Below are 20,768 nucleotides of genomic sequence, written 5' to 3'. Positions count from 1 at the left end.
TGTGAAATTTAAATAGTAGTCTATAGAGCTGTGGGCTTAGTGTATTTAACCGCCTGTTCTCCTGTGAATCAGCATTCTTATTCTTATTTCAGGTACAATGTTTACTTTTCAATCTTCATAGTACAATTCCAGCTAGTAAAAAAAAAAAAAAACTTAAAAAAAGATGCCTGTTTTCTTGATTGTCTGACACTGTGTTTGCTTGAACTCACATTAACGGTGCCATACAGTAGGTGGCCGTTGCCGGTAATTAAATTGAATTTCATTGTATTAATCTTTGCAAACCATGTTTCATACAGGAATCAGAAAGTGTTTCATCTAATTTCTCAGAATATTGTTACATGTGGTTTTATGGTCATTTGAAAAAAAATATCCATGTTGAAATATGTTAACTATCTTTGTTATAACGCAGTAACCTCACCACCACCCACACCAGTTAACAGTGATTACGGCATAATTAACACATACTCCTCTGTTTACTGATTAATAATCAAAATAAATAGATGTGTTTAGTCGTTGCTTTTCAAAAATACGCTCATGTGATCTCAGTGCACTTGAGTTCAAATGAAGTGCTGCTCCCACCCCATAACTTATTGGCTTGTTATTGCCTCGGAGTTGATGCTATCTCACAAACGTCTAGTTTTCATCACCTTCAGTGTTCATGCTCAAGGCGTTATTCACACAGGTGTCTGGGAAATTTAGATCGCACCTCTCACAGGTGTGATTCGTTCTGCAAGGCAAGGGGCCAAAGGTCGAGGTGACATCTATCTTTAAGTTCCCCAAACTGAATTTATTGAATGGGTTGTTCAACAAAAGGGCTTGCTCTGTGTTTACTGTACAAACATGAATGCTATTTAGTCCATTTAAAAAAACTCACTGTGCCTTTAATTTTCAAGCTGGAGTATTATTTCCTTTGCTGTTTGAAGAGGGCGACCTGTTGTGGAAACAAAGTGTGACAAAGTTGGAAGGGGCTTTACTCAAAGTGGTTTCATACTTCAAGTTGTAGTTGAAAAAAGGGCCCTCTCCTGATTGTTTTACACCATGCTGTTTTGTTTTTTAAATTGCCTGTTTAATTAAAGGAAGGTTTTACAATTTTGGGAAACGCATTTCTTGCGGAGTAAGAGTAGAAGATCGATGCCACTCTCATGTGTGTGCGCTTCATATAATGCTACAGCTCACAGATGGTTCCTTTAGCTTAGCATAAACACTGGAATCAGGGGGAAACGACTAGCCTGACTCCAAATCTGCCCACCAGCCCCTCGAAAGCTGTTAGGTCTCCTTTCTTTATTCCATTTAATATATAACAAAATGTAAAAACAATAAGTTGTGATTTTAGAGGAAGGGGTCAACAGTTAGCAGACAGCAGAAACTCCAGAAAGTCACGAATGAAATAATTTGGCACGAAGCTGTGATGCTTGGAGCCCTAACAGAGGTTCCTGTTCCCACAAGATTAATTCTCATTAATTGCGATACAATTAATGAGAATTAATTGTATCGATTGATTCTCATTTAATCGATACAAGATGAGAGTGGTATCAACCGACTCATCGAACTCTTTGCCAAGAACGTGAATATCTGAAAAACCTTTCCTTCAGCGTTGTCATTGAAGTTGAATGAGTCGTTGTTTTTTGAGATGAGTCATGATTTTAATAATCTGTTTAATGGTTTAGGAGATGCAATGAAAATAGCCAAACTCAGTGTGACTGAAAAGGTGTTAAAAAAAAGAATGTCATGTAGCATATGATGCTAAATATGAGTTAAGATTGCCATTGTGTTTGTCATTATAACGTCATGTGGCTACGGTGCACTCCACGATTCCTCATCAGCTGCCATTTCTTCTCATAGTGCTGAAGAATGTGAAAATAAAAGTCCCCTGAGACATTTCTTTTTCGATACTTTTCCAATTTGTAACCACTGAAAATGTGTAACGTACGTCAGATGAAACGAACATAATAAGAGCAGAAAGAAAAAAGGCCAGCGACACGGTGTGCACCTTCATCGGTGGTTTGTCATCAGCAACTCTTAAGTGATTCTGTATCATCTTTAAATTGACAGAACATCACAAATGACATCTTGTAAAACCTCAACTTCCTGTCCACGCTATGAGATAGATCTCTGTCAAAATACTGTATCAGATAATAAGTATCAGAAAACTGTAATATCTCTGTAATATTATTATTATGTTTGTTTTTTTAATCTTGTTGTTTTTGTCTGGTACAAGGGTGTGATCGCCACCAGAGGGTGATGTACATGTACGGGTCTGAGCTGTACATTTGTGTGTGTTTGCACACAGGTTGCATTGGCTGAACTTTGTCACTATTATATCAATTTACAAATTGACTGAGTGCCAAATATGCTTGAGCATGTCAAAAGCCGGTACCTATGAGGAACAGCAGGTACTTTCTGACTCATCGAATGAGACTCCAGTGACTCGCTGCTGTTGTAGACTCTACTTGTGATACGAATGCACAGCTGAAGGTTTTACCATGCTAAATATTTTTGTTGAAAGAGGGGTAAATTTCATATATTTGTTGTATGTTTCTATCCATGGCTTATAAATGAGTATGCAGTGATGGTCTTATCATCTTGTTATTAGAAGTGGATACAAAAAGCTGATTTGCTTCTATTGTTGGACTGTCAAAAAGAAGTATTTGGGTCATTTTCATTCCTGAATAATTCCAGACAACAGATGTACTGTATGTTATCTGACCTCCTCTTCATCCCACCCTGTCCCAAAACAAAGTGAGCCTGACGTTTGGTGGATTTTACCCTAAATTATAGTGTGGATTTCTCCAAGATGTAAAAGTAAACGTAATTCTAATATTAAAATGAAGCTATGAAAATATCCCATTGCGCACTAAACAGTCTATTTTTTCTTTCTTTACGTCAAACCTTTAATGTCTCAAAGAATCAATAAATGTATTTGAGTAAAACGAAGCGTTTTCTCTCCAGGATCACGTACCTCTTCAGTTTATTACATGTACAAATTTTAACATTACAACATTTACTAGATATTTTTTAAGGTATTCCTAGAATATTTTTATAAAATATACCTGAACAGTCTGCGCAACAATCAGAACCGTACAAAACTTAAAAAAAAAAAAAAAAAATCTTTTTTTAAGAGAGAAAGAAACGAGTCTGGTCGACACAACTTGTGTGAACACCGAACCTTTTTGAGCTGATCAAACCTGATCACTTTTGGAGGTGAAATGTTTTGTTTGCTCTATTTATTGTTTTCTGGAAAAACATTGAAGACGGACATAAAACGGTTTGACCGTGTGTAATACAATACTCAAACCATTGTGTGGATATAATCCTTCATCCTCCAGCCCGACAGCTGCGTAATAGATGTCTGTAACCCGAGGGGAGGAATTATGTGAACTGTGTGAACTCCATTCAGTAAAAGTAGATTTCCTTTTTGTTAAGAATATGTACAGCTATCCAACTCAGCAACCCGCCCAGGATAGAATACTTATTATCCAAGTTTTTCCTTTTTCCCATTTTTGCTCAAACCAGAAATGAAATCATGATTTTATTCCACAATTGTTTTTGCAGTTGAACATTAACTTATTTTCAGCATGTAATTAGTGTCTGCCAATGTGTAAATCATTTTAATAATTTGATGTACAGAGAGCATGGTCCTTGTTGGCTCTCGCGATTCACAGCGAACTGTAAATATATGCCTTAAATAGCAGCTGTCTTGTGTTTGTATGTCTGTCTTGTTTTATGGTTATTGAATCATTGTATCAAAAGAGGAGCCTCACAAATAAAGCAGAGCTTTTATTGTTTCTACTCTACTTGGTGTCACTAATGTTAAGTCTCAGCTAAAGCGCTCAAAAATTCATTTTGTTATAACAGAACACCGGTAGATAGACAATGCCTGCGCATGGCGTCATCAACCTCCATGAGAACACTACAGGTTGTCATTTGAGTGTTGGATTTCTTTCGACGACTGCATGTAGGCTATTCATGAAATATGATCAGCTGTTTCAGACATTTCCAGTTTCTCCCTGAGAGTTTTCACAACAAACAGTTCAGCCTCGCCACTGTGTAACAAACAGTGGCAGGTTCTTATGTTTGCACATGTGTGACAGGACATTTGGGGCAGGGCTGCCCAAATAAAGGAAAAGAGATTTAAGATACAAAACATACGTTCTGGTAGCTTCTGAACCGTAGATAGGCCAACTGAAATGTAAATTGCTGTAATTAGTCAAATGCAACTTAACTGATTGCCCTTATCCACAAATGATGTCAATAAAATAATCCTTTATTAGTCCCGCAGCGGTGACATTTACAGGATTACAGCAGCAGAGTGGATAGTGCAAACATGTGAATGTGGCAGACTGCAACATTGTTCATGCAAATGTTCATGCAAAATCCTGCTTCTCAGCCAGGTGTTCAGCCTCCTCTGTTCAGAGCACTGAAGCTGCCCTGCTTCAACAGAGGCTGCAGGTCATTCAGTGATACATTTTTCCAGAGCAGAATCAGCAGCTCGATCGACGTTCTAAACCCAAAATGTGACTGCTGGCCAAGGGATAGGCCTTAGCATATTCAGCACGATTTGAGAGGTTAAAAAAAATATATACCATTTTGAAAGTGTGTGTTTGAGGGGCGGACATGTTCGCATTTCCCCACTGGAAATTACGCCTCAGCTTTGAAGAGACCTCACACTTATGTGGTCTAAACATTGTGGATTTAATCATGCAGACCACAACAAGTAAGGAGTCAAAATGCTCCCAGTTCAGTGGAAGTGGTTGATCTTTTGCTGCCATATCACCGCCCTTATTTAGCAGAGAAACAACATTTGTGCTGCGCCTGTCACTGAAGAGAGAGCTTTAATTCGGCATAACATGAGCTGGGTTTTTCAGTCCAACCCTCTCACTCAATATAGAAGCTGTTTGTTTCATCTATCCACACATATCCATCATCAGATTGAGTGAGTTACATTATAGCTTTACACTGTAAACAATGTATTTTAAATATAGTTTAAATGCATCACTATGTTGTCTCACTACAACCAACCACCGAAAAAGTGTATACATATTTCAATAGCACATTACAGACTCAATATCAGATGTTATTTATAACGTTGAGATAAGATACACTTTATTGATGTAGTACAGTAAAGTTGACGACTATAACAGTTTAAGAAGGAAGTCAGTAAATATAGTATAGTATAGTAGAGATCAAGAAGACAACAATACAAAGAAGCATCAATTTTATGAATGGAAAAAACGACAGATATAAAGCCGTGCTTGTATTAAATAAGTCATTGGTATTTCACCGATTTATGCCCCTAAACAAATTCCCAAATTGGCAGATAACTGCAGCCTGTATGAGCACTGACATAACAGAAACGGCTCAGCTGATTTGGTTTAGTTGTAAGCAACTAATCGCAATGACTCACGCTGCTCTATCTCAGTGGAAAAATACAGCGAGGAAGTGGTATACCGTGGACCTTTGTCAAAGCGAAACACTTGGTGTGCAGACCGGTTCAACAGATAATCAGAGCGGAGACAAAATAAACCAGTTCATTTTTTTCCCCCTCACTCATGACATGTTTGTGTAGAGATCCTGTGGTGCACCCAGCTGAGAGGAATACTGATCAGTTTGCTGAAGCTGTAAGCAACTCTTGGGGGAGGGTGCTTTGTGATGGAGGGGTAAGTACCTTCTTGTTTTACACTTGGCTGCTAAATGCATCGCTTTAATTCTAAAATGTGCTTCAATAAGTGCAGCTTTCTGATAAACAGTTTCCGGTGAAAACTTTCCATTCCTGGTAATCCCACAAGCTCAAATTCAAAAAAATTAAAAAACAAAGCTCATAGGCAGTGCCAAACAATCAGTTGAGTAGTTTTGTCTCTGTACATATCCCCGGGCTACAACAGTTTCGCTGTACTTTCCATGAATGAGGAAACATTGGTGGCAGGTGTGCCAGCTGGGAGAGTGGAAAGATATTTCAGTTCAGATTCCGTCATTGCATTTGCTTATCTGCTGCTTTTCCTGCACGTCAAGACAATTCGTCAAAGGAAACAGCCTTGAGATGGCCGGCCAGGATAAAAGTCTGGTGAAGAAGACACAACTGTTGGATCGAGGCCAGTGGGGCAACAAGTTGGAATTTCTGTTTGCTGTAGCAGGAACCCTGGTTGGGCTGGGAAACCTCTGGAGGTTCCCCTATTTGTGCTACAAAAATGGGGGAGGTAAGCATGATTCCCATGCAACAACAAAAAAACATACAATGCTTTTACTATTCTGCAGCTGCACTTAATAAAAATGTAATAAGTCAACAATGACGAAAAAGAACTGTGGCGGCATTAATGGATTTAAGAGACAAGGCGACAGAGTAAAGCGACAATAAAAACATTACAAGTTATATTGATCAGAAAGTCATTCTATGTCTTGCTTTACTCTGCAGGCATTTCATCAGGTGTTTGATCTGTTTTAAGGATACAGATAGAGGTGTTTGATGTTTTACCAGTTCTTTAGAATTTACGGGATACATTCTATAAGAAGAACCCATGTGGGTTTTTACCGTATCCAGATGTTTAAAAAAAAAAAAAAAGACATGAACAACAATCTTCTTGTATAATCTCTACAAACAGAAATTCCCATGTGTGACGTTGGTCTTCATCAGATTTACAGAAGTGTTTTGATATGCTTGTCATGTTTCTCTCAGGTGCATTCCTGATTCCTTACGTCTTGTTTCTGCTCTCCTGTGGCATACCGATGTTCCTCCTGGAGACGGCCATGGGACAGTTCACATCTCAAGGATGCATTACCTGCTGGAGGCACTTCTGCCCCTTGTTTGAAGGTCAGTGTATTAAAAATAAATGCATCATGTGACTAGTTTGGAGAATCATCATCATTGACATATTTCACAATTACATGTGTATTATATAAAAAAAAACATTTCTAAAAGGAAATGTGTCACCCGTAAAGGGTTAAACTTGTACTTCCCTTTTATCTATACAAATGCTGGATGCACAGGTACATGGCATCTCATGTCATTTACACACACACACACACATATATATATATATATATATATATATATAACTTTACAGATACATAAAGACAGACTAATCTGCTTCAGCTGATTAAAAACAAACATTAGCAGGCACAAGATTGTGACAAACATTCTAAAGACTCCAGATTTCAAATTGTAAGGTCAGTGGGTTTCTTCAGGAGAGACATCGTTGAAGGTGCTGACATCGTGGATGGCTACAGATATTTTGGGTATTGTTCTGGATGACAAACTATGCTTTGAATCCCATGTTGATGCTGACTCAAAAAAGGTCCAGGGTTAGGGTTAGGACATCGTTTCAGGATACCTTTAGGAGAACTATAAGATTCCACTCTCTTTCATCCAAAAACGCTATCAATATGCTCAATAGCATATTCATGCTTTCATTCGTTCATGCGTTGTTGAGATCGACATATTGTAAAATTTGTATGGATTGATTATACTCTTGTGTTCTAAGGGACGCATTTGGCTCATCCAACTTGTCCATAGTACAGAGCCAACTGAGCCAACGTTTCACCAACTGAATGACGCTCTGTGTGCACACACGTGTCTGTTGCTGCGCCCTACTTGGCAAAATGTCCGACCTAATGTGACCGAGAGATTAGTACAGACTCTGAGACACGCCCAAAGATCTAGAATATAAAAATATAACGGACACATAAGGAAGTGTTAAAATCTTGATTCCCACGAATGAATGAATGAATGAATTTTATTTATATAGCGCTTGTCACAGACAGTAGTATCACAAAGTGCTGAACAGATCAGACATTTAAAAGCATAAAAAAACACAATGTGACCCAAGGGTCAATAAATTATATACACAGAGAAAATTAAAAAATAAAATAAAAAATAATAAAAAATAAAATAAAAATGTAAAACATATTTTAAGAGCAGGTCTAGGACATGGGTTTACTTTTACACAAACGCCAGCCTAAACAGGTGTGTTTTGAGCTGGCTTTTAAAAGTATCCACAGTATCTGCGAGGCGCAGAGTTGCAGGCAGAGCATTCCAGAGCCTCGGGGCCACTGCCTCAAAGGCTCGGTCACCACGGCTCTTAAATCATGTGCGTGGGACAGAAGACCGAGAGCGTTTGACCTGAGAGTGCGGGCGGGTGAATAGGGGCGAAGTAGATCAGCTACATAAGCCGGAGCCTGACCGTGAAGTGCTCTGTAAGTGATGGTGAGAATGTTAAAGTGTATCCTAGATGCTACAGGAAGCCAGTGGAGAGAAGCGACCCAAGTGACAAAAAAACATAAATTCATTAAACTTGGGTGTAAACTTGGGAAATCACAATTTCTATTTATTTATCTTTCTTAGTCGAGTTACACTACTACCGGTACTCTCTAAGTACTCCCTGGGGTACAAGTACTCCTGGCTGGGAATCACTGCTCCGGTGAGTTTACAGCAGCAGGATGTGGGATCGACTCAAAATAAACTACAGTGCACATGAAGTGCAAAATAAAGGAACATGTCGCCCAGAGCAACAGTGTGTCGGATTGATGTGTTTTAGCTTTTAGACAACAATGGAGGCCTATGGCTCAGATGATTAAGATCATGCAACACTCGTTAGTAGAATCAATTCATTGTTGGTTTTGGTCTTTTCATGGAATTTGTCGACAACAAGAAAAATATAGAGTAAAAACAAACAAACAAACACAGATTGGCAGCGTTTGCCTCCGTGACACACCTCTCACTTGGTTTCTCTTTCTGGACGTCTCCTTGCCATGCATGACAAAAAAAATCGGTCACTTAACTCTGGTTGTGGTGGCAGGTGTGCCAGCTGGCAGAGTGGAAAGAAACTCTGCACCTACAACACAACTTTCTTTAGGTATGACGATGCTATACGCCAGGGATCATTTCGTCATCAGGATCAGCAGCATGGGATGCCATTTTAAAGTGTTGTTGTTGATCAGTGTGCCTTATCAATGTTAAGTTAAAGCATGACACCACATCAAAAAAACGGATTTGTACTCTTATCCCATCACTATAAAGTGCATAGAAAAAAAATCTCCCATAATCAAGACTTTGTAGTTAAATATGAGATCACTTTACAAGAAGGCTGCCATCCTTATGAAAACATCCACATTGATCTGAGTTGACATCATTAACCGACCAACCTTCCACCAACCATGTACATCAGAAAAGCGGAGGCGTAGTCGTGTGTTTTTCCATTGAAAGCGGATGTGAGGAAAACAACATTCAAACTGCCATAAATAACAGGCCATGTCTTGTTGAATTGTGAGTGTGTTATTTGTTAAGCTGCTGTATTCATTCCACAGAAATAACCCATGTGGCCTTTTTACGGTATCCAAACGTATCTACGGCTGCCTACCCCTGCTCTAGACCTACATCCTTTATTATTTTGCCCGTCATTATTAATAATCTACATTGTCCACACCTTGTCTGTGTTTTCAGGGATTGGCTACGCTACCCAGCTTGTGATTGCATATGCTGCCGTGTCATACATTGTCATCCAGGCATGGGCCTTCTTTTACCTCTTCTCATCCTTCAGCGCTGAGATCCCATGGGCCAGCTGTGGAAACACCTGGAACACAGGTAGACATGCAGACAGGAGCAGAAATGAACTATGTGCATGACAGATGTCTGTGTCGACGTGTTCTTCATCATGGAAAACAAATCGCATATCTTTATAACAGCAGCAATAGAGAAACTGGCCCACACGCTTGGAAAATGGCTAGAGAAATACCAGATTCTCCAGAAAATTGCTTGAATTCTTGATTGCTTGATTGATTAATGAAGCTATTGGTTTCATAGAAGCCCTGTAGCTAACAAAAGGTACAGTTAGTTAACTAAAACTGCCACAGTGGAGGATCCTGCACAGCTAAAATGACTATTAAATGGTTGAGGATAATTTTGTATTTGGTGAGTAGAACTGTATCTGTCTTTATGTTTTCAAATATTCATCTACACTTTGATCGATGAAAAGATCTCCTCCTGTTTCTTTCCCAGAGTTTTGTATTGACTTTGATAAAACAAATGCGTCATCCAATTGGACAGCAAATGTAACAACGCCTGCAACAGAATTCTGGGAGTAAGTTTAATTCACACCTGTCTATCTTTATAGCCTATGTCACATGTTTTTAGAAGCTGAATCACGAACGGTGCATTGGCCCCCTGTTGTTTTGCGCGTTTGTCTTTGTCTTTCCTCTTTCTGTAAACAGAGTCTATTTGCCTGTTGAACCAATTCGTCAAATTACTACCAAGTGCCAAATTAGTCAATTCACTGAGGACTCACACAACTAATGACACTGACTACTCACGTGACAAAATGTCAACTTTAGTCTCCTGGATGCATCCACTCCCACCTGCCCTGTGTGGATTATATATATCTCTCTTCATACTACGTCAGTTGCTCTGACTAGTCTAATAATGACGTGGGTGGGTTTACATTAGAGTCAGTTGAAAGCGTGGCGCGTCGGGATCAGACGTTGAGGGGAACTGACCAAGCGTCGGCATGTGACGAGTTGGGAGTGAGACCAGGTCGACAAAGATTGAAATAAGTACAAATAAAAAGAGAATTTAAAAATACAAAATGAAATATGAAGTATATGCAACTAAAATAAGGGTAGAAAGTTTGCATAACGATACAAGAATGAACACGAGAAATAAACAGGAGACACCCCAGTATTAGAAAAACCTAATTTTGAGAAAACGGCCTTAAAGGTGCAATATACGGGATTCAGAGTATTCACAACTATGCCTACATTTAGCTCAAAGTACAGCTAAATGTAAATGTAAGCGTCACAGAGCTGTTAGCAAGGCTGTGGTCTTGTTTCATAATTCCAAGTTTCCAAACTTTACAATATTCTCTGTGATCGAAACAGAATTCTACAAGGAATCGTTGCCAATGCTTTCAAATATTATTTGGCAGCAAATACATAAAAACAGGGTGTGAATATGTTATTCCATTTATTTTGCAATGTCATGGTCAACCTTTATCAGTAGATAACATGTAGAACATTCAGTACTCTGCGAATGTAGCTAAGGCAAGAAAAACACTTTCAGTAATACGCCACATGAACAACTGTGTCCCTGCAGGAGGTTTTCCTATCCCCGAACCATTTATGATTTATTAGGTTGACTTAAGTTAGGTGATACTGTTTGAGAAACAGACTGTTTGATACTCTAAACTTGCTGGCAAAGCTACACATGGACAAACAAAGTACTAATCCATCCTTCCTCCATGTCACATGCTGAGCTGAAAATGAAATAATGTAAAAGTGAATTACCGGTAACACAGGGGCCAGATAAAAAAATGATACAAAATAATAATTGTACTGAGCTGATGGGTGTGCAGAGCCTCTCTAATGTTAAGTAGCATAATTAGTGGTTCGTTTTTAAGCAGCATTACTGTTTTAGTGTTGCCAAAAATAGCTTGATTACTCATTTCCACCTGAAACTGAAAATGTACTTCTGCAAGGCAAAAGATATTTGCTCATTTTCAACATGAATGTGGTGCAATGCAGCAATAACACCATGTGATCAGTCCCATTGATTCTTCACTGTCATAATAACCTTATTTATTTTATGAATGAATTATAGTCGTGAACAATGTTCCAAGGATTGTTGACTCCACACTGACTCTTTTGTTGACAATGTTATGTGTTTCTTTTCAGGAGACGAGTGTTGGGTATATCTGAAGGGATTGATGAGATTGGTAGCCTGAGGTGGGAGTTGGCCTTGTGTCTCTTACTGGCGTGGATCCTTTGCTACTTCTGTGTTTGGAAAGGAGTGAGATCCACTGGAAAGGTACTAAGTAGAGGCAACACCTCAATAAATGAAACAATAGTCATGCAGACGCCTGCATAGAGGGCTGACTGTACAGTGCAAAGTCTATTTATGCTTCGCACTGTGAACTGTTTCACATTTCTTAGACAATCTTTGCACTTTTCTGCACAAAACGATCACTCTTAAAAATTGCTCTGATCTTTTTTTAAAGGCAATTTTATTGAAGATGTATTTTACATATTTTCATAGTATGTTTCTTGTAATTGTTCTTCTATATTTGTTTCTTGGTTTTGTACTTACTTTTATTTTTTATTCTTTTTCCTCCTTACTATGTTTATGTTATGCACCAACACACAAAAAGAAAATAGCTGAAAACCTATTATGAACACGAAACTGGATTCTGCATCTGATTACATTATGTGAGAGAGTGAAGTACAAAAGTACAGTTAGCCGGTATTTAGCGTAGTGTTTGACTCAAGCGGCAACTTGCATGTGCTACCATGTTACATTACTTGGGGGTGTGTTCACAGCGTATCCACAATGTAACCAGGCGCCGCCTATTCGAGATAATCTCGTGCATAACCTACCATTTGAACATTAATATGATCCTGTACATAACTTAGGCTAGCCCTTTCAGATTGCATTGCTATCTGTTTAATTAAGCTCTGATGGATAATGTGTAGTTCGTTCTCAGGTAAAGGTAAAAAGGTTTATACGTTTTCATGACATTTTACTCTCATTTTTCATGTGTTTTCAATGACAGTGGGAATAAGTTATGAGAAGGAACAAGGGGAAATAATATTTCACAAATATTTCCTTTGATGGGATAATAATCAACCAATAATAATTGTGATTTAAAACAACATTTGAAAACTGCCTTTGTCTCATTTTGACAGGTGGTTTACTTTACAGCAACTTTCCCTTATGTGATGCTGGTGGTTTTGTTGGTTCGTGGAGTCACTTTACCAGGAGCTATGGATGGCATAGCATTCTATCTGTATCCTGACCCGACAAGGTTGGTGGACCCTCAAGTAAGTAATAAACTTAAGACGAGCTGTCTGCTCAATCGCCTCCCACTGAAAGCCCAAATACTGTAAAATACTTAAATTGCACGATATATGCCCTCTTACATTAGTGGTGAACGTTTAAAATATGTATGTTTTGACATCTGCTTAGGTTTGGATTGATGCAGGAGCACAAGTTCTTTTCTCGTTTGGGATTTGTCAGGGGAGTTTGACAGCTCTGGGCAGTTACAATCAATTTAATAATGATTGCTTCAAGTAAGTGCTCTCTGCTTTCCTTCTGCTTTTTTATCTAAATGCATCATTAAAACCTTTTTTAACCTGAGATTGTCGCAAAAAAATATGTATTTCTTGCTTTCTCTCACATAGTATTATGACTTATGCCTTAACTGTTACTGTCATTAAATGATATGCTGATTTGCTCTAAAAAAGATCAGAAATCATGAAATGTGAAGAATACATTTTCCAATCCAACATATTTGAATTGCTTGATTTGTCCATTTAACAGTCAAATCTTATCGTGCTGTGTTGTTCTATCTTAATGTATAATTTCCAACCTTTGGTCTCATTTGCTACCTAAAGTTGTGATACAATGTTTTTTTTTTGAAAACTTGAAAAAGATGCAAAGAGTCAGGTGCTCGATAAAGGATAGGAGGAAGGAGATCTCTAATGGAATTCTTCACTATGTAGAAGTATAAGGTGATCTCTCGGTGTAACCTGATGCACTCTATGTCTTGCTTTCAGCATGTTTCGCTCTCCACCACAGTGTCTTTTTTGAATGCGGCCATGGGGGGGGCACCAAAGTTAGAAATGTTGAGAGGGAAAGAGGTACAGTAAAGGAAAAGCCTTTTTTCAGTTAGGCATGTTAATCAAGCTGCATGCTCTTCATCGAGGCAGAGTTAATGAAAGGCAGATAATAACGGCTGGTTTCATATGAAGACGATCATCCACCGCATTACCGTTAAAACTCATCATCCCCGTATATATCTAGATAAACGTGAATATATCATTATAATAACTGTCGTCTTGAGCAGCCACTGTGTTCACTTTCACCATTATCTCCATCATGCTCTATTGTTTTCTTCTCATTGTAAAATGTTGACACAATTCCACTAATTTGTAAAACAGAGAACAATATTACCAAAGAATCATTCCTTAGCGAAACACTTCTTTGTTTTGTTGTTTCTCCAGGGACACGTTTATTCTGTGTTTGGTGAATGGAGGGTCAAGCTTTGTGGCAGGATTTGCCATCTTTTCAGTTTTGGGCTTTATGTCCTACGAACAAGGACTGCCAATATCTGAAGTGGCTGCTTCCGGTAAGACCACCACTACACCCCTTCTGTTACAGTATTTAATGATCTGTTTGGGTAAAGAGCTCCCACCAGAAATAATGATATACACAGGGTTGAGAGTTTAGCTGTTGCTTGAATATGGAGCCTGTAACTGGCTGAAAAATGTGTGTTAGTGTGGTTTTAATAGAAGTTCTCAAACTTGTATAACGTAAGGCCCACTACTGATTGTTAACAGATTTACTAGGTCCTCCTTTAAAAATAAATGAGGAAAAAAAACACAACATGACAAAACAGGTAGGAAGAATGAACTGGGCTGTACATATGTGTTATGCCACTGTCGGCTTTAATAACCAAAATGTGAGACAGGAGAATGGCATTGTTTGTAGATGCCTCCAGTCACTCACTGTGTCGCTGCATCCAAGGGCACGTTTGCTAGCTAACAGTGGCACAACTCGTTTGTCTCTTCATGATGATGTGAGTGATTGGTGTTGTGACATTCAAACGCAACTGATCATAGAAATTAAAATGCGAATTTTTGACCACATTTAGATTAAAAAATAATGAGCTTTGTAAACGACAAATTAAAATGAAGCTATTTCAAAGGCCAAAAGAGATTGTTTGTGGTAGTTGGAGTACAATAGCAACTGTACTTTGTCTTTGTTACATTATTACACAAGAAGATGAATATTGCCTCCCTTCAAAGTATATCGTCAAATCAAAAATTTGACTCTGCATGTTCTCAATTACAGGACCTGGCTTGGCATTTATTGCCTATCCACGTGCAGTAGCCATGATGCCTTTTCCTCAGTTATGGTCGATATGTTTCTTCGTTATGGTCATCTTGTTGGGTGCAGATACACAGGTGAGATAAAAAACAAACACTTGCATTAAGCAGATTTAAAAGTAGTTTTCCGATTTAACCTGTGTCGATTGCAGACAGCAGCTTTTTGTCTCCAAGCGTTTCCGTTTACTCATCGCTCTGTGTCTCTGGCAGTTTGTGAGTCTGGAGTGCCTGATGACCACCGTGACAGACATGTTCCCCACCGTGTTTCGACGAGCTTATCGTCGAGAATTGCTGCTGCTCTGCCTCTGCTCCGTCTGCTTCTTCCTCGGCCTCCTTCTCGTCACAGAGGTGAGAACTCGTGTTTGTGGTGTGTTCACACAATGAATAAAAGCAAGACTGTGCACCGTCCAAAAACAGGCCAATGCAATCTCTCCTGGACCTGCAGCGTGCTGAATCGCTTTAGTCATCTAATTTAAGCAACGCAAAAATGTTCAGCATCTGAACATTTCAGCAAAATTGTTGTGTTGTTTTTGTGTTTGATGTGCAGTAAAAATCTACCCTCTATCTTCCTGCAGGGAGGCTTGTATTTCCTTCAGCTTTTTGACCATTACGTTTGTAGTGGCAACAATCTTCTCCTTCTTTCAATGTGTCAGTCGATAGCAATCGGATGGATATACGGTGAGTCTTTAAGGTGATCCCGCATTAATCGTATAATGTTCTTGTTACAGCTTTTGTTGTTGTGCCTATTGAAATGATCTTCGGCCAAATTATTAGAAGTTGTAAAAGGTTCTGATCAAAAAGCTTCTCATACCGAGGTAGTTATTCTTTGAGGCAGATGATTTAAAAGCCTTCATTCAGTGGTTGGTCCTACTTTTGGACTGTAGTGAAGTCAAACTAAAAATTAAAAAGCACAAAAATAGTGAAGTGATTCTGTTGATTAAGTTACTCTTTTTTTGTTTACATTAGGGATGTCTGTAAACAGCAGCAGAGAAAACAGGCCCAATACATCAGTATCTGTGTATTTGTCGGCATAAAAGTAATAAGAAATGGCATTAAAAAAAGATTAGTTTGAGGTCATTTAGAATCAGTGGCTCTATTGCAGATTTAGTCAACAAACTAATTTGAGAGATTCTTATTTAAAAGATTATGGTCTGGTGTTGGTCCAAAATATCGATCGCAGACTCAAAAATCTTAATTTATATGCTGGGTTGGGGCTTAAAAGTACCATTGAATCAGGTTTAAGTTCAGGCTGGTTAAACAAAAGGTTAAACAACACTTAAATTACAGTGAAAACATTTGACTGTTGAAGTTCCCAGAGTTTTAAACCTACAAGTTGTTTGTTCATTACTGACTGAGTTGAGTGTTCACGCTCCGGGCCTTGCATAACTTACATTCTGTTGCCGCTATTGTGGTTTTACAACGAGGATTGCACTTCTACTTAATGCCCACCCCTGTGGTCAGATTTACTAGATATTTTGTGCACACCTAAATTCCTCTGGTCTCCTTCAGCTTTCGCTCCTGTTGGAGCTTGTTTAAGCCTGATAGACATCTGATCCTCTTGAGGTGGGCCGTTTCATCTCTTTGACTGTGAAAGATTACAAAAGATCGAGGAGAGCTTGATGCATTCACTCTATAAGACAAGTCCTTCGCACTGCCTCCTTGTCAACTGGGATTTAAATGCTAAATATTTTATATACAAATAAAACTATTGATAATAACAGATAAAATAGATACATTTTGTAACACCAGCACCCACAATAGGTTCTCTTAAATACCACCATTAACCATTTACATGCATGTGTGATTTGGAGCCACTGTCGGTTGTCAATATATTACATCATGCATTTGTTTGTGTTGTAACTTGTGTTTTGGGCGACTGTGCAGAATTTTTTTTCATATCTCAAGACTTTAGGTCAAAACAGGCTGTTTGTTTTCCTTTTCATTACCAGGTGCAGATCGTCTCTTTGACGACATTGAAGCAATGGTAGGTTATCGTCCATGGTCCATAATGAAGTACTGCTGGCTTTACATTACCCCCACCGTTTGTCTGGTGAGTAAAATACTTTCTTTAAATCTCTGAAAATCTGACCTGATTTCACTGAAAATGGTTGAAAATAATAGTTTTTTTTCCTTGACAGGCTACATTCATCTTTTCATTGGTGAGATACAAGCCTCTCAAGTTCAACAAAACCTACATCTATCCGACCTGGGCTTATGCTTTGGGCTGGTGCCTTGGACTGTGCTGCGTTCTCCTGGTTCCTCTGTGGATCATCTTTAAACTTACGCAGATGAAAGGCACTATAGGGCAGGTATGTACTCAATAAAGAATGATTCAATAAATAAAATAGTATCATTACCAAAAAACATGCAATATAAATATTTACGTGATCTAGGGCTAAAGCAATTAGTCGATCAACAGATAATTGCCAAAAAATGCTCCTCTAATGTGAATATTTGCTTGTTTTCTTGGTCTTATACAATAATGAACTGAATATATTTAGATTTTGACCTGTTGGTAGGACAAAAACATGCAATTGAAATGTGTCAATTTGAGCTCTGGGAAATTCTTAGGTGCGGTTTTTCACTATTTTTAGACATTTAATGATTAATTGTGAAATATAACAGCAGATTAATCGATAATGAAAACAGTCTGTAGTTGCAGCCCCAATGGGATCATTCCAATATTAGATCAGTTTGTGAATGCTTAGGCTTACATACAACCCGACTGATCTAATAGTTTGATTTTGTTCTCATTTTAGTAATCATTTTCAAGTGTACTTTCCATTTCATTGCTTTAATTCTTGCTTATCGTAATTACTTAGACTTTGTTAGAGAAGAAGGGAGAACAGTAGGTGATAAGACTGTGTGGTAATAACCTATGTACCTTTACGACTGAAACAATGGAGCATCGAAGGATTTTAACAGTACTTTAATACCATTTAATACCATGTACCGTAAATAGATTTTATGGTTGATTTGAGGCAGTGAAGAACTTTTATTGTCCTTCAATAATCTGAATCATAGTGAGGTAACAGTTCGCTCCTACAGTGCAGAAAATACAAGGCTGGTTACTTAATTACAAAATATTCCAACATTGAGAAGTATTTACTGCAAGAATTACAGTACAAGTGCTGTTGTACAACACGCAGAGTCCACTGACTGACATATAGAAGCTTTAAAGGTTTTCAAAAGGAACAGCAGTGGTTCAACGAGGCCCTTCAGCCAAACGTGCATGTCAAGGAGATGCAGCTGCACATACCGACAAAAATACTCAACATGACACTAATGAAGTGTAGAAGTGTGACAAATTAGAGGTGAGAGGCTTTCTTATGTAGCCTCGGTTTGTATATTGTACAGCTTCTGAGTGCTACATACAGGCTCATATTGTTGTCTCACCATTTTATTTGTCAGGTAAGTCTGTTGACAATAACAATAAGTCATTATCGGTTAGACAGTTATATTTTCTTCTGATTGCTTGTTTTTTTTAAACTACAATAGTTGCTGATTCATTTTTTGCCGTTCTCATCTTTTCAGCTCTACTAAAACCATCTCAAACTAATCGTCGACATACACTTTGACAGCACCACTTAAAGAATTTAAAAACCTCACCCTCGTCATCATTTCAATGTCAACACTGCATTGGCACAGCGAGGGTATGGGTGCAAAGCAACTTTTGCTGAAAAACTCAATGCAACATCATCCAGCAACGCACTGCGACCATAAAATACCTGCAAATTCCTGGCAGATTAAACCTCAGCCAGGACAGCTAAACTCTGACCATTAGATTTGACTGGTTGAAGGACAGGTCAATGGACTGAGATCATCATGTAGTTCAAAGCAAACAACAACATTTTGTTAAACAGACATATTTTACACTTGTACAGTTTGTTACAAATGTAGCAATACTTTAACAAATAGGAAGCCTTGATTCGGTTTGTGTTCATTTCCTCCTTTTCTGTATGTGTCTCTACTGACCATGTTGGGAAACCTACTGCACTGTAACTCAACAACTCCACTAACATGAACCGACTGATTTTGTTTCTACAGAACCTCAGGCAGCTTTGTCGCCCTGAAATCAAGACGCACGGCAAAGCAAAGCAACCTGAGCAATGCCCTCTGCACCCAGACAACTCTCTTACTGCTGCTGCCAATGAATACAAAGCAAATGGTGGAGCTGAGATGGAGATGCAAATGTGAGACCATGAACATTTTTGACAATGTTTCAAATGTGACATTCTGATTTTAAACTCCAGGTTTCACAAGTGAAGCATTTTGAAGAAATGATGATGAGGAATGACTTCTGAAGAGCAGCAGCTCTGTTGGGTTACTATATACCAAGTCTGCAACCTGCACAATAAGTGTCACTGTAAAATGTCTTTACTGTCTGTATATATCTATTTTTAGTTAAAGCAAACCTTTAATGTGTCAGATCAAGTTATAATTTTCATGTTGCAGTATGCCAGAGGATCAAGAGATGCCAATCTTGAACATTACTAACATGCACCATCACCCATCCCACAATATTAGATAGATAGTTAGATAACTTTTAAAAACATGTTAAGTACTTTAAAGATTTTGGATTAATTCAACAATGACACTGAAGTAGTCTTGTAGCAGTCTTGCAGTAGTTGATCTTTATTGCAACAACAAAGCACTCAGAACTTGTAACAATTGTGATTCAAGCCTCTGTGTGGATGATTTCCCCATAGCATAGGTGCTGAGGCTCATGGGAACTGTAGTACTTGGAACAATTATCTATACTAAACTGACAGAAAAGCAACAGTATACATTAAGTGGAAATGTTTATAACCAACAGCGTTAACGCTTTTGTATAATTCAATTCCTAGACCGCAGTGTTTCTGTGTTGAAGAACATTTAAGTTATCATCAAAATTACCTTCAAATATGATTGAAAACATGTGTATAGGAATTTAGAAATATTTCTGCCCACAGGAAATGCCTCCTTTGACACATGTTTTAAAAGGTCTTCAGTTAATGTTGTGCAAACAATATATTCAGCAGTGGCGGCTGGTCAATAGAGGGCCATGGGGCATGGCCCCATCATGAGCCACACAAAAACAATTTATTTTTATTTTTTTTATAATAATCATAAATTATACAAATTGTCAATATTTGTGTTTTTGAACTATGGAATGTACCCAGTAATGTGTGTAAAATATGATATCTGCGCAAAATATATGTTTTTCCTGCTCGTCCTCTCAGCCTGTGTGCTCTCTGCTCGTCCTCTCTCTCTGTGTGCTCGTCACTCTGAGAACGCGCAGCTTGGGGGGCCTGATCGTTTTGGCCCAAAAGAGACGGGTCTATGAAGCAGTTTAGCCAATTGCTGATTCAAGATATAAATGAGTGACATACAATTTAGCCAATCAGCGCCCTCAAATAGATTCAGCTTGGGGCCAGAACGATCAGGCCCCCTTGCTGCGCGTTCTCGTCAGGAGAGAAGTCTCTACAGGCGCCCGCGCCAGCGCGAGCACTCCTCGTGTCACTACCCCATCTTTTTTGTATTTCTATCTTTCTCATGTCAGACATACACGCTCATCTCACTCCGACACATCATTTTAGTCACACAGGACCTCACATTCACCAGTCTTGTACCATCCGTTCGCTCACTGCTCAGTCTCTCGGATTTTGGCTCCCGGTCCTCCATCATAGCTACTGTATTCTGCATTTACTCCCCGGTTCTGCTCACTGCGTCAGGAATCAGCAGCAGACTGAGGTGGGTGTTTTGAAGAGCATCATTGCTAGGTCTGAGGCTACATTGCTTTAGTATCTCTCTTCCTCGCTCACTGCTTTCTCCTCCTGCCTTCTTTTCACATCGCTCCATCAGTGAGTCGGGATGATCGTACTTGTCTGTTCCACCACCATGGATTGATAATTTCCATACTA

General features: G+C 38.7%; 1 protein-coding gene across 1 annotated transcript; it reads left to right on the top strand.

Annotated features, from left to right (window-relative positions):
- The first annotated feature begins 5,595 nt into the window (after positions 1 to 5,595).
- slc6a11a (solute carrier family 6 member 11a) lies at positions 5,596 to 20,673 on the top strand. The gene is made up of 15 exons (XM_079265313.1): positions 5,596 to 5,657; positions 6,010 to 6,194; positions 6,671 to 6,805; positions 9,434 to 9,574; positions 9,989 to 10,070; positions 11,656 to 11,788; positions 12,664 to 12,798; positions 12,944 to 13,047; positions 13,981 to 14,105; positions 14,831 to 14,943; positions 15,076 to 15,213; positions 15,441 to 15,543; positions 16,815 to 16,915; positions 17,004 to 17,174; positions 18,913 to 20,673. The coding sequence occupies exons 1-15, from the start codon at positions 5,650 to 5,652 to the stop codon at positions 19,060 to 19,062; spliced, it is 1,824 nt and encodes a 607-aa protein (XP_079121439.1). The 5' UTR covers positions 5,596 to 5,649; the 3' UTR covers positions 19,063 to 20,673.
- The last annotated feature ends 95 nt before the right edge of the window (positions 20,674 to 20,768 follow it).

Source organism: Melanostigma gelatinosum (assembly GCF_949748355.1).
Source record: "Melanostigma gelatinosum genome assembly, chromosome: 3".
NCBI lineage: Eukaryota > Metazoa > Chordata > Actinopteri > Perciformes > Zoarcidae > Melanostigma > Melanostigma gelatinosum.
The sequence above is the reverse complement of the archived record's forward strand: the minus strand, read 5'-3'. Positions and strand labels throughout refer to the sequence as shown.

Coding starts and splice junctions, on each gene's coding strand:
- slc6a11a (XM_079265313.1), top strand. Junction 6,806..9,433: donor CTTCTGCCCCTTGTTTGAAG/GTCAGTGTATTA, acceptor CTGTGTTTTCAG/GGATTGGCTACGCTACCCAG. Junction 17,175..18,912: donor TGAAAGGCACTATAGGGCAG/GTATGTACTCAA, acceptor TTGTTTCTACAG/AACCTCAGGCAGCTTTGTCG.